The sequence below is a fragment of the Ornithorhynchus anatinus genome, chromosome X3 (assembly GCF_004115215.2).
Source record: "Ornithorhynchus anatinus isolate Pmale09 chromosome X3, mOrnAna1.pri.v4, whole genome shotgun sequence".
In the NCBI taxonomy this organism is placed as follows: domain Eukaryota; kingdom Metazoa; phylum Chordata; class Mammalia; order Monotremata; family Ornithorhynchidae; genus Ornithorhynchus; species Ornithorhynchus anatinus.
The window spans coordinates 22,806,143-22,819,339 of NC_041751.1; the positions used below are offsets into that span (position 1 = coordinate 22,806,143).

At 43.6% G+C, this 13,197-nt stretch overlaps 1 protein-coding gene and 1 non-coding gene across 7 annotated transcripts in view; both read left to right on the forward strand.

Annotated features, from left to right (window-relative positions):
- Positions 1-13,197, forward strand: part of SLC24A2 (solute carrier family 24 member 2) — a 254,761-nt gene that overhangs the window by 185,323 nt on the left and 56,241 nt on the right. For 4 of the 6 annotated variants that reach the window (XM_029053758.2, XM_029053761.2, XM_029053759.2 and 1 more), the window contains 2 exons: positions 2,803-2,898; positions 4,942-5,060. In XM_029053758.2, the coding sequence (XP_028909591.1) occupies positions 2,803-2,898; positions 4,942-5,060 (215 nt within the window). The remainder of the gene's footprint in view (positions 1-2,802; positions 2,899-4,941; positions 5,061-13,197) is intronic. The other 2 variants (XM_029053762.2, XM_029053764.2) reach the window with 1 other exon arrangement.
- On the forward strand, positions 8,938-9,075 carry LOC114807749. Its single transcript, XR_003755824.1, has one exon. It is a non-coding gene; the product is annotated as a small nucleolar RNA SNORA7 (small nucleolar RNA).

The following is a 13,197-nucleotide window of genomic DNA, read 5'->3' on the forward strand; positions in this document are numbered from 1 at the left end:
TATCATAGCAATAGATGATAATAACAGGAATAGTAGAAGAGAAAAAAATCACTGCTGCTGTAGTGAAAGGAAGTAATATAAAACTTTCTGATGATAGGCAATATACAGTAGAAACCTTCCAGCTAAAATACCACAGATGCTCTACTAAACAACAAAGCAATTCTGTGGTACAAATAGCCCTACAGTAGGATCGTGTGGGAAGACTGACCAAATCGCACATTTCTCTCCAGTTGCAGAGAAGGAGATTGAGATTGTTTGGGGATTTCTTTAATGGTATTTGTTAAGTGCTTTCTATGTGCCAGGCACTGGGATAAACATAAGCTAATCATGTTGAACACAGTCCCATGTCCCATGTGTAGCTCACAGTCTTAATCCCCCCTTTACAGATTAGGTAACAGAGCCACAGAGAAGAGAAGTGACTTGCCCAAGGTCACACACAGCAAATAAGTGGCAGAGATGATATCAGAACCCAGATTTTCTGACTCCTGGGCTCAGGCTCTTTCCATGAGGCCATGCTGCTTCTCAGGATGTTTCCTCCTCAGAGATCTCTCTTCCTGGATGCTTTGGGATTTTACTCCAAAAATAAGGCAGATTTGGTCATACAGAGCTGTTTACTGTTGATCAATATTTCTGATGCCTATTGGTTTGGCGTGTTCCCCGTTTTTGATATATTCTGGGGTAGGGGATTCAATCAAAAAGAAAGCAAGACTCTTTACAAGTTATGTCCAGTTTTTGTTCCTCTGTCCCAGGGTCTCCATTGATTCCTCATACATTCCAAAACACACACACAACCTTCATGTGTTGTGGCTACTTTGAGCTTTTTGCCCTAGACCAGCATCCTTGGAATCTCGCTGAAGAGGTCTGTGTTCCTGAGTCAATGACTGACATTTCATTTCCTCTCAGGCCTACAGGTCTTTCAGAGATTTCTCAAACCCTTGGCTCTATTAGCCTGATGTATGTTAGTTCTCCTTCCGCAGTTTTTTGCCAAGTAGGGATTGTGTTACTACAACCCCCAGGGCTGCAAGTCAGCAATCATTTATTAAGTGCACCGGGATGTAGAACACTAAACAAACCTCCTCCCTAGTAGGCATAAGGATCGACCCCAAGGTGGCTTGAACCTTGAGAGCATTATTTATCGTCACCCCACCAAAACTTAAGCATCTGGTTTAATTTAGAAGTGTTCTGAAAGTACCTTCTCTCTTTCACCTGCCAATACGTTGGGACAGCACTCTCCAAAATCTGAAACCTGAGTGTAGTTCTTGGCTCCTGAATAGATTCCATTCTCCCCTTCTAGGTACAAAAATATACTTCTCTGGCATATGTTCTCTGGTCCGACAGAAAAGTGACCTTGCATTTTTTTAAAAGGTCAGATTTTTCAAGTGTTTTCAATTTGGAAGTTTTCTTTAGTGTTTAGGTTACATGGTTGTCAATGTCTGTGACTTTCATCATCCAAAGATATGTAAGCCACACACAAACACACACATATGACCAAGGTTTTTGTGTCCAGCTCCGGCCCATGCGGTTTATGCGCATGCATATCGGGGTAGCTACCACCTCATTTTGCGTATGCAGAATCCCAGCCATTCAAAATTGAGTGCACATATATGGAGGAGGTGGCTTATGAAGTTTGGACCAGAAAACCGCAGAACTCATTCCAATCGCAGATTAAAAGATAAAAAACCAACTATCTGAGGGTTTGTTTGTTTGTTTGTTTTCACCTTTGAGAGCCTTCCTGAACTAGTCAGGCTTCCTGGAAAGTGCTTCTTTAGGCACACTTGAATCCATTTTGCACTTTTAGTGCACATATGGTTTGGGAAATGAAGTGTAGTCAGAGGATTCTAAACTGCTGCAGTAAATGAATTCAGCTTTCTTTTTTATCTCACTGCTGCCTTCAGCACATGGTTCCTCTGGGCCAGAGTCCTGTACCCACCAGAGAGCGGGATGGGCTTAATGTTCCTTCCCCCATAACCTGGATATTTGCATGGTAGCAGCTCTCCTGGAGATCAGCAGTGTGGAGAGGAATGAGACCATGGTCTCCGAAGCCAGATGGGCAGCTGTGATTAGTGCCATCAAAAGCTGTAAACACACTGAGACAAAGACTGCGGTCTTCCCAAGTCTCTAATCCTTGCAGGTCCAGGAAGCATTTTGTTCAGTTCTCAAAGGGAATCAATTGGATCACACAGCCTAGTCTTCTGTGGGTCACTAAGGCACAGTTACAAGAAAAGTTCAGACAGTCCCTGTCTTTCTCTTGGTGGTTGGTTGCAGGAAAGAAGAAAAACCACTGCCGGCTGTCCAGGAAAGAGCAGAATCCATTTCTGTAGCATGATGTTACTTTGACCTTGAATTTAATTAGATCCACTCTGCTTATAGAGTCCTGCAATGGGATCCCACAATGCAATGAAAGATGTTCTACAGATATAATATAATCCTAGGAGGTAAAAATTCCCCACCCTCAAAACATTAGTCAAACAGACCTTCATATCTGCACTCTGCTGTAGCAGCTGTCTTGGATTTCAATGCAAAGTAAATTGAAGGTAGTCAGTAGCACAACCTCAGGGCTACGTGTATTCCTCCAAAGTGCCAGAATGATCATAATAATAATAGTTAGCTAGCTACCATGCTTTCTGTAGGCATAGTATATCTCCTGTACCTAGAACCCAAATCCAGGGAAAGACCAGGCCCTGGAATTCAGTTGGCCGTATGATAACTTTATAGATTTTTGGAAACCTCAGTAACCCTCTGAGGGTTCAAGTGGGGCCCAGCAGTCCTTGATAAGGGTCCTCTCCTTTCTGCTTCCTCCAGATCTGGAAATCCTGGGGCTGGGCCAGGATTCCTGCACCTCTGATGGGTCCAGGGCAACCAGCAGAACTAGGCCCACCATTAATCAATCAATCAATGGTATGTATTGAGTGCTTACTGTGTACAGAGCACTCTGCTAAGCACTTGGGATAAATGTGAAAGATTTGGTAGATACGTTCTCTGCTTACAGTCTAGAGCGGGATACAGACATTAATGTAAATAAATTATGGATATATACATAAGTGCTGTGGGGCTGACGGAAAATCAAAATCAAAGTGCAAGGGTGAAACAGAAGGGAGTGGGCGAGGAGGAAATGAGGACTTAGGGAAGGCCTTTTCGAGGAGATGTGCCTTCAATAAGGCTTCGAAGGTGGGGAGAGTGATTGTCTGTTGGATGTGAAAAGGGAAGGCATTCCAGGCCAGAGGCAGGAAGTGGGCGAGAGGTCAGCAACAAGATAGATGAGATCGAGGTACAGTGAGTAGGTTGGCATTAGAGGAGCGAAGTGTGTGGGCCGGGTTGTAGTAGGAAATCGGGGCAGTAAGGTAGGAGGGGGCAAGGTTGGTTGACTGCTTTAAAGCTGATGGTAAGGAGTTTCTGTTTCATACGGAGTTGGAGGGGCAACCACTGGGAGGTTCTTGAGGAGTGGGGAAACAGACTGAACGGTTTTGTAGAAAAATGATCTGGGCAGCAGAGTGAAGTATGAACTGGGGTGGAGAGAGAGAGAGAGACAGAAGATTGCTCCAAGCTCAGTAGAACTGGCCCGGTACTCTAAGAGGGTGCCTGAATGAGAAACCATCCTGATTTAGAACAACTCCAAGTACCCCAAAACCACCAGAGTAGTTTTGGGCCTCCCACGAGTTCTGGGACTTCATGAGCTGGCATCCTGGACTGGCAAATGTGCACTTTAATTCTTGAAAATCACAGCTAGTGCAGCATAATTTGATTATTTGGGTTCCATTTGTCTGCCACAAGTGGGTGTAGAAGTAACTCAAGTAGCACAAGTGGAAATAAGGCTTTCAAGTGATAATTTGAGGGGGACTCACTGGAGAGTTGTTAATGTTTTATATTGTATCTTACATTTTATGTAGTTGTGGCCCCGGGAAGCATCATTTTTTTTTCAAAGTAGAAAGTGTTAGGAACTGAAATTGCCATTATTTTTTCACCTGTCATGGAGACTTCTTGCTGTTTCACCAGAACCATTTTGGACATAAACCCTGCCATAGTAAATCCTGCTCTTCAAATTTTCAAACTAGGCTTAGAATGAATTTATCAAGGGATTAGAATTCCCTCTGAGAATCTACTGAATTATAGAACTGCCCCTTTCTATCAGTTGTCCTTAAGGCCATCTCCCATAATCAAAATCAACCTTAGCTTTTCTTGAAATAGAGGATCATTTTTTATGAATATCTTTATCACTCCACTTAGAGTAGTGTCTGTATCTTATTAACAGAATGGTAGGATGATTTAATGTCAGCTTGAGAGAGAGTTTCAGCCTAAACCTTTCCTACCCTCCATTTTAAAATATGTCAACTCAAAGGAAGCAAACATTATCTACATGCCTCTAGCATGAGCAACAAAAAGGCACTTCTAAAGCTTCCAATGAGCTATTGTTTCGAGGGGAGAAAAGAGGTGCTTTACCAAATCAGGGTTCAACAAATTTGGGGCTCATGGGGCTTGAGAAAGTTCTCTGGAGGTCCTTGACCTCCCTTTTCTCCTCTTCCCATTCTTCATGGAATGGTGTGTGCATTCCATCTCTCTGCTGAATACTTTTAAATTGATGATAGTGGTAGAGAAAAATCAAAACCTGACACTAGTAAACTGTTATCTTGAAAATTAACCAAGGATAATGGGTACAAGCTGTATATGTATTTTTGTGGTTCTCCTATTTTAAGCATCTGGATATGGGTCCTGGCAAAACCCTAAAGGAGACCACTGATTGAAATGAACTACTATTAGGAAAAGACTAATCAATCCGACAATGGCATTTATTGAGCACTGACAGAGTACTAAGCGCTTGGGAAACACATTCCCTGGTACACACATTCCCTGCCCAAAACAAGTTTATACTCTAGAGGGACCGGGAATCCATTGGCTCTGATCGACTCTTTTGTTTTGTTTCCTTATTTGCCACTGATGTTGCAGAAAAAATTGAACTTCCCAACAGCATAGATATGGAACTTGAAGTTACGCCTCCCAGTGAAGGTTCAGGACCTGTGCAAAATGGAAATCTCTCTCATGACATTGGATCGGCAGAGACACAGGTATGGCACTCTTGCTTCGACTATTTCCTACCCTTTTCCAATTAGAGTTCTCTTAGTCCATTCTCCAGGTTTCTGAAACTACAATTCAAACAATCCCAGATAGATGAGATTCTATCCTATTCTTTAAAAAAAAAAAATTCCACAGCTTCCCTAGTGTGCAGTGCTTAATTTGTCTTGAGGCTTGCAAGGATTTAATTTCCAGTCCCATGGAATTGAACCTCCAAAGCCATTACAGTGCTCCTTACTGGACACACAAATGTCAGTGTTTCACATAATAGCTTGAGCCTGTTAACCTCTTTCCACTATCATGCCTCACTATCATGATATTCCTACTTAGGGCAATTTAAGTCTATTTTTTGTACTTTTGCCTCAGTGGACATGGAAAACAGCTAGTTATCATCCAGTAAGAACTATTTAGGTACACTCATTTCTGCCATGACACCTGTTTTCAATATGTGTTTTGACTAGAATGGGATTAGGAAATTAGGGAATGTTTTTCTGACAGTGTGAGGTTCTTTAGGGGAGGCATACCTTGGTACTGAAGAAACTGCTTGGCAAATGTGCACGGCACCAGAACGGGTGAGTACGAGAGCATGAGTTTTCCCCTACACAAGGTTTTGCAAGAATGTTGCCCTTGCATTATAGAAGAACTGGGTATACTTGAGCATTGATACCAAATTGCTCCTCAGCCTGCCATTCTCCAGGATTATCTCATGAATTTTCTTTTCCAACCCTTAATCATTTTTCTGATTCTCCTCTGAAGCCTCTCCAAATTCTCCTCCACCCCTTTTTAGCAGGGAAGTCTTGACCTGGACAGAGTTCTCTAGTAAGAGTATAACCGATGGTGAGTATAAATGGAAGATTACCTCATGGCTCGTCCATACCATTTCGACTATTGATGTCCTCCAGGATTGCACTTGCTTTTTGAAACGGGAGTGCTGTGATGTTGACTCATATTCAGGTTCTCGTCTATTATGAGTTTATTTCCACCAATTGTGCCACTCTTCTGTCTTGCATCGTTGCAATCTGCACTCATTTATATTGAACATAATTCTACTATTTAAAGCCACCTCTCTGACTTCTTATATATCGAGTTCATTTTGCCATCCCGGCTTGGTTTCACCTGCTAACTTTGGTATTCCTCTATTCCGTCATTCGAGTCATTGATGAAAATTTTAAACTTCCCTGGCTCTAGGACCAATCCTCATGATCGATACCCTCCCAACTTGACACTCATCTATTGATAATAACTCTCTGGGTTTGTTCTCCAGTCCTTCTTATGGACTGTTAGACAACTTACCAGCCACATGATCTGGACCATATTTTCCCAAATTGTTTATGAGTAGGTCATGCTGGACATAATCAGAAAGCTTGCCCTTATCAGGAAGAATTTATACATTTCTCTTTGATCTTCTAAGCCTGTCGGGCTGACCCAGAAAATTAGATTAGTTTGGAGAAGCAGCATGGCTTAGTGGAAAGAGCCCGGGCTTGGGAGTCAGAGGTCATGGGTTCGAATCCCAACTCTGCCACATGTCAGCTGTGTGACTGTGGGCAAGTCACTTAACTTCTCTGGGCCTCAGTTACCTCATCTGTAAAATGGGGATTAAGACTGTGAGCCTCACGTGGGACAACCTGATTACCCTGTATCTACCCCAGTGCTTAGAACAGTGCTCTGCACATAGTAAGCACTTAACGAATACCAACATTATTATTATTATTATTGATGGGATTTCTTCTTTATGAAGGTAAGGTAGTTGTGAATAATAACTCGCTACCTGCAAATTGGCTTTGTGATCATTTTTTCCAGTAATTTCTCAAGTAGTATGGCCTAGTGGAAAGAGCACGGGCCTGGAAGTCAGAGGAGCTGGGTTCTACTCCCGGCTCCACCACGTACCTTCTGTGTGACCTTGGGCAAGTCAATTGCTTCTCTGTGCCTCAGTTACCTCATCTGTAAAATGGAGATTAAGACTGTGAGCTCCATGCGGGACATGGGCTGTGTCCAAACTGATTAGTGTGTATCTCTCCCAATGCTCTGTACAGTGCCTGGCACACAGTAAGTCCTTTACAAATACCATAAAAAAATTCTCATTTTAAATGTAGGCGATACATTGGTCCCTTCATGATCTTTATGAACCTTTCCAATCCTTTTCAAGTCCCCCATTTGACCCAATCATTTAACCCATAAATTGGCTTTCTTTCATCTGGGCTTCCCTTCTTTCCGGGACATAAAAACATCTTGATTGCACAAGGCTCTAGCACCTCCACTTTTTCCATTTACCTTTCCTGAACAATCCACTGACAGCCTAGACAATTCTTCCATTTTGTCATGCAAGTCCAAAGAGAAGAAGAGGGTTGAGGGAAATGGATTTGCCCAATCTGTTGTACCTGGCACCACCTGAGCTTCTCTCCCTCCTCCAGGCTTGCCACTTCAGATTCCCACCCCCCCGTAGAATCCTAACCATTAAGGTAGAGGCATGCAAGACATAGGAGAGGGCTGCAAGACATAGGAGAGGGCTTGGCAGTATGAAAGCAGGGCCAGAGTTGGCAGAAGTGTCCTGGAACATCAGAGCGTCACCATGGATTGTGGCACCCAGGGGCATAAGTCTCCTGCATTGCCAACATTTGGGCTACAACTTGGCCAGGAGGTTATCCCACCGAGTTAGATCCATGGTCATTAATCGCGTCTTATATCTCCTCCTCATTCTCTTCCTTCTCCTCCTATTCATTTTCCTCATGTGCCATACCTGAGCCTACAATCAAAGCAAGTAGTCTTAGATGTCACCTTCCTTCTTCACCTTCCTTTATAGAACTCTATTCCTGTATTATGATCAAATCTGGATCTAACCTTGTAGTATCACTTGTGCTCAAGTAGATAAGAGGCAGGGGACAGGAGGTCAGGGGGTCGGTCAGTTGGTCTTATGGCTTTTGGATGTCTTGAATTGGGGCAGTACCCCACCTAACAGGCCAAAGATGGCTGCCACTCTCCCTATCAGAAGGAAGTCTGCTCTCTTTATCCTAGTCGTTGACCACTACTGACCTTTTATTCTCTGGATTGAGCAGTTCTCGTCGTTCCCTGCTTGCAATGAGGACCGATGACTATTCCCTTACACAGTGACTCGGGCTGAACAGCAAAAGGCCTTTAAACCAGTGGAGGCTGTTCCAGATGCCTTTGTTTTTATCTTAAAAGGTAGAACTCCACATCTTTGTTCTTTTGCAAGTAAAGCAAATCTTGCCCAAAGGCCAATAGAAAGAATTGTATCTGATTCCAAATTGAAAGGCTGGGGCCAGAATGCTCAGTCTTTATGAAACACAGGATTAAATGTTTTGTTATTTTTTGTTCTAATATTTTACATCAGGTGAGAGGGCAGGCTTAAAATGATCTATTCAAGAGCAGTATTTTTAGACAGTGCATGAACATTAGGTGCTGAGCCCTTGGGTCTGTTCATGGAAAGTGTGTGCATAATGTTCCATGCTCTCCTCGGAAAGTATTCTCTAAGGAATTTAGGTTGTCATATGTAATTAATGGGGTATGTAAAGGACCATGCTTACAAATGTGTGCATTTTGCCTCAGTACTTTATTTGGAAAGTTCTTTTTTATGGAGATAATAGACAGGCAATCAAAGGTTCCGTCTAGAAGAGTCTTTAGTGAGCTTTCTGGTAATGAGTGAACTTTTGACTAATATTCTAGATATTATGCAGTTTGGAAATAATCTGATATTTGAAATCGTTTATCATTAATTATCTCCTTTAAATGGTTTTTCAGTTACAATCTGATTGATTAGAGGTAATGGAGAACTCAGTTCAGCTATGTGCAATCAGTAGATGAAAATTTTTGGACAACCAAAATAGCAGAATTTGGCCAACCTAAGGGAAAAAACCCCTCTCAGGGTCACACCTGGAGAGTTTCCAGTACTCTACCAGTCTCGACTATGGGAGGGAGAGTCAAGCAGAGGCCTCTCCATTCCATTCCTAGCTTGAGCAGTGGCTAGAGAGTGGAAGGCCATCTGCTACAAGTCAAAAAACTCCCCTGTGCTGGGCAGCAGTGGCATGAGAGAGAGTCAAGGGCAGAGGCTCAAGTTGACTGCACGGAAGGAGGCAGTGGTAAACCACTTCCATATTTTTACCACAAAAACACTATGGATACACTAACAGAACAATTGCAGATGGAGGTGGGGCATTCTGGGAGCGATGTGCCCATGGTGTCGCTATGAGTCGGAGATGACTCCGACAGCATAAGGCAGCAACAAAGGGGAAAAAAAGCAAGAAAATACTCACCTCCGCCCTAAACTCAATTTTTTTACTGTGTTCTAATCTTACAGCTTCGGACAGCTAGCTGATTAGCCTTTCTTCTGCTCAGACTCCTGAGCTTGGGGAAAAGCGAAAAGTACCTTGAAGAAGTAATTAACCTAGCAGAGAATTGGAGGTACAGGCCTCTCTGCAAGCCTAGTAATGAAAACTTTTGAATTCTCATTTAAAAGCATAACAATGTCAGACTCTTAATTGAGAAGAAAATGGCTAAATTATCTAGCCTTCCAAAAGTTCCTTTCTACCCTTTAATGAAGCAAGGATATTTCTTTGTCACTGTTGTTTAATTTTGTCTTGGGGCTACTTTAGTTGAGGGTTCCAGGTGAAGTTACAGTTTCCACTTCTCCCTCTTGTTAACAGCCTGGCATAGTGGATAGAGCATGGGCCTGGGAGTCCGAAGGTTATGGGTTCTAATCCCGGCTCCCCCACTTGTCTGCTGTGTGACCTTGGGCAAGTCACTTCACTTCTCTGTGCTTCAGTTATCTCATCTGGAAAATGGGTATTGAGACTGTGAGCCCCACATGGCACAGGGATTGCGTCCAACTTGATTTGCTTGTATCCACCCGAGCACTTAGTACAGTACCTGGCATATAGTAAATGCTTAACAAATATTACTATTATTATTTTTATTATCTAAGATGGCAAATACTGCTCACCCCCTACCCTGTTGTGGCACCTAGAAGCATAAATCTCCTTCACTGCCAAGATTTGGACTACAACCCGATCAAGTAACAGTGGAGAATAGAATTCCCTTGGGCCAAGCATATTACTGGAAAAAGGGCAGACCCTTAGCCGCCCTTTAGTATTAGGCTTACTAAACTAAATATGATTTTCAAAATGAGTCTTCATTTGAGTAGTATCCTTCCTGGCGATTCTTCAATTATATGGAAATAGACTTTGTACTGACTGTATATTTAGCTGGATTGGATAATGTGTTGACCTTAGGTGCGGATTGGAAAGTCAATCAATCAATCATATTTACTGAGTGCTTACTGTGTGCAGAGCTCTGCACTACGCACTTGGAAAAGTACAGTACGACAGAGTTGGTATCAAAAAAATGATCTGGGCGGCAGAGTGAAGTATGGACTGGAGAGGGGAGAGACAGGAAGCAGGGAGGTCAGCAAGGAGGCTGATGCAGTAGTCAAAACAGGATACGATAAGTGTTTTGATGGACATCATATCAGTTTAGATGGAGAGGAAAGGGTGGATTTTAGCAATGTTGTGAAGGTAAAGCTGACAGGATTTGGTGACAGATTGAATGAGAGAGGAGTCAAGGATAATACCAGTGATATGGGTTTGTGAGACAGGGAGGATTGTGGGGGGAGTGTTGACAGAGTGATGAGAAAGATGGTGGAGGGCAGGGTTTGGGTGGGAAGATGAAGAGTTCTGTTTTGGACAGGTTAGATTTGAGGTTTCAGTGGGAAATCCAAGTAGAGATGTCCTGAAGGCAAAAGGAAATGCAAGACTGTGGAGAAGGAAAGAGATCAGGGCTGGAGATATGGATTTGGGAATTATCTGCATAGAGATGGTAGTTGAACCCATGGGAGCAAATCAGTTCTCCAAGGGAGTGGGTGTAGATGGAAAAGAGAAGGGGACCCAGCACTGAGCCATGAGAGACTCCCACAGTTAAGGGGTGGGAGACAGAGGAGGAGCCCACCAAAGAGACTGAGAATGAGCAGCCAGAGAGATAGGAGGAGAACTAGGAGAGGACAGTGCCAGTGAAGCCAAGATTAGATAATGTTTCCAGGAGAAAGGGGGTCGTCAACATTGTCAGAGGCAGCTGAGAGGTCGGGGAGGATTAGGATGGAGTAGAGGCCATTGGAGTTTGCATGAAGAAGATCATTAGTAACCTTTGAGAGGGCAGTTTCCGTGGTGTGAAGAGGGTGGAGGCCAGATTGGAGGGGGTCAAGGAGAGAATTGGAGGAAAGGAAATAGAGGAAGCAGGTGAAGACAACTCGCTCAAGGAGTTTGGAGAGGAATGGTGGGATATGGGGGGCGGGGGCAGTTCTGGGGAGGGTTATTTTAGGATAAGGGATCCATGAGCATGTTTGAAAGCAGTGGGGAAGAAGCCACTGGAAAGTGAGCAGTTGAAGACGGTGGTCAGGAAGGGAGGGAGAGAGAGGGCAAGTGTTTTGATAAGGTGACAAGAGATTGGGTCAGAGACACAGGTGGAGGAGATAGATTTTGAGAGGAGGTGGGAAAGATGGAAGAGGTGAGGAGCAGGAGGAGGGAGGGACTGGAGAGGAGCAGGGGAGATTTTAGGGAGATCACACAGGATAGTTTCAATTTTATCAAAGTACATGGCCGGGTCATTAGGGGCAAGAGATATGGGAGGCAGGGGAACAGGGGTTTTGGGGAGGAAGTTTACCGCTTGAAACAACTGCTGAGGGCAGTAGGCATGGGAGTCAATAAGGATAGAGAAATAATATTGTCGGGCACGGGAGACGGTAGAGGTAAAGCAAACAAGGATAAAGTTGAGATGGACAAAGTCAGCCTGATATCTGGATTTTCACCACCAGCGCTTTGCGACTTGTGTACAGTAGTGGGGAAGTGTACTGTGGAGGTGATCCAGGACTGTGGGTTAGCTGTACGAGACTGGTGAAGGGATAGAAGAACAAGCGAGTTGGGCTCAGTAAAGTGGGTGGTTAACTTATTATGCTTGGATTATTATGCTTAGCATGAAGAAGCAGCGTGGCGTAGTGGATAGAGCATGGGCCTGGGAGTCAGAAGGACCTGGTTTCTAATCGCAGATCCAATACTTGTCTGCTGTGTGACTTTGGGCAAGTCACTTAACTTCTCTCTGCCTCAGTTACCCTATCTGTAAAATAGTTGTTAAGATTGTGAGCCTCATGTGAGACAGGGACTGTGTCCAACCCAATTTGCTTGTATCTATCCCAGCATTTAGTACAGTGTCTGGCACATAGTAAGTGCTTCACAAATGCCACAATTATTAATCCCAGCCTTACCATTTGTCTGCTGTGTGACCTTGGGCAAGTCACTTAATTTATCTGTACCTCAGTTCCCTTATCTGGAAAGTGGGGACTAAGACTGTGAGCCTCATGTGGGAGAGGAACTGTGTCCAGTCCAGTTACCTTGTATCTACCCAGCATTTAGTACAATGTCTGGCACATAGTAAATGCTTAACAAAAACAATTATTTATTATTATTATATCATATCCTGTCGGTTACTACATCAGCATCCTTGCTGATCTCCCTGCCTCTTTTTTCTCCCCATTTCAGTCCATATTTCTCTCTGCTGTCCAGATCATTTTTCTACAAAACTGTTCAGTCCATGTTTCCCACTCCTCAAGAAACTCCAGTGGTTGCCTATCCACATCCACATCAAACAGAAACTCCTTACCATCGGCTTTAAAGCACTCAATCACCTGGCCCCCTCCTTCCTTAGCTCTTTGATTTCCTACTGTAACCCGGCCCACATATCTCACTTCTCTAGTACCAACCTACTCACTGTACCCTGATCTCATCTATCTTGCAGTCAACCTCTCACTCACGCCCTGCCTCTGACCTGAAATGCCCTCCCTGTTCGTATCCAGCAGAAGATCACTCTGCCCAGCTTCAAAGCCTTATTAAAAGCACATCTGGTCCAAAAGGCCTGCCCGACTAAGCCCTCATTTCCTCTTCTCTCACTCCCTTCTGCATTGCCCTTGTACTTCTAATTTCACCCTTTCTTCACCCCTCCCTCAGCCTCACAGCATGTATGTGTGAATATATATATATATAATATATTTATATTAATGTCAGTCTCCCCCTCTAGATTGTAATAAGTTCACTGTGGGCAGGGAGTGTGTCTATCAACTTTGTTATGTTTGAC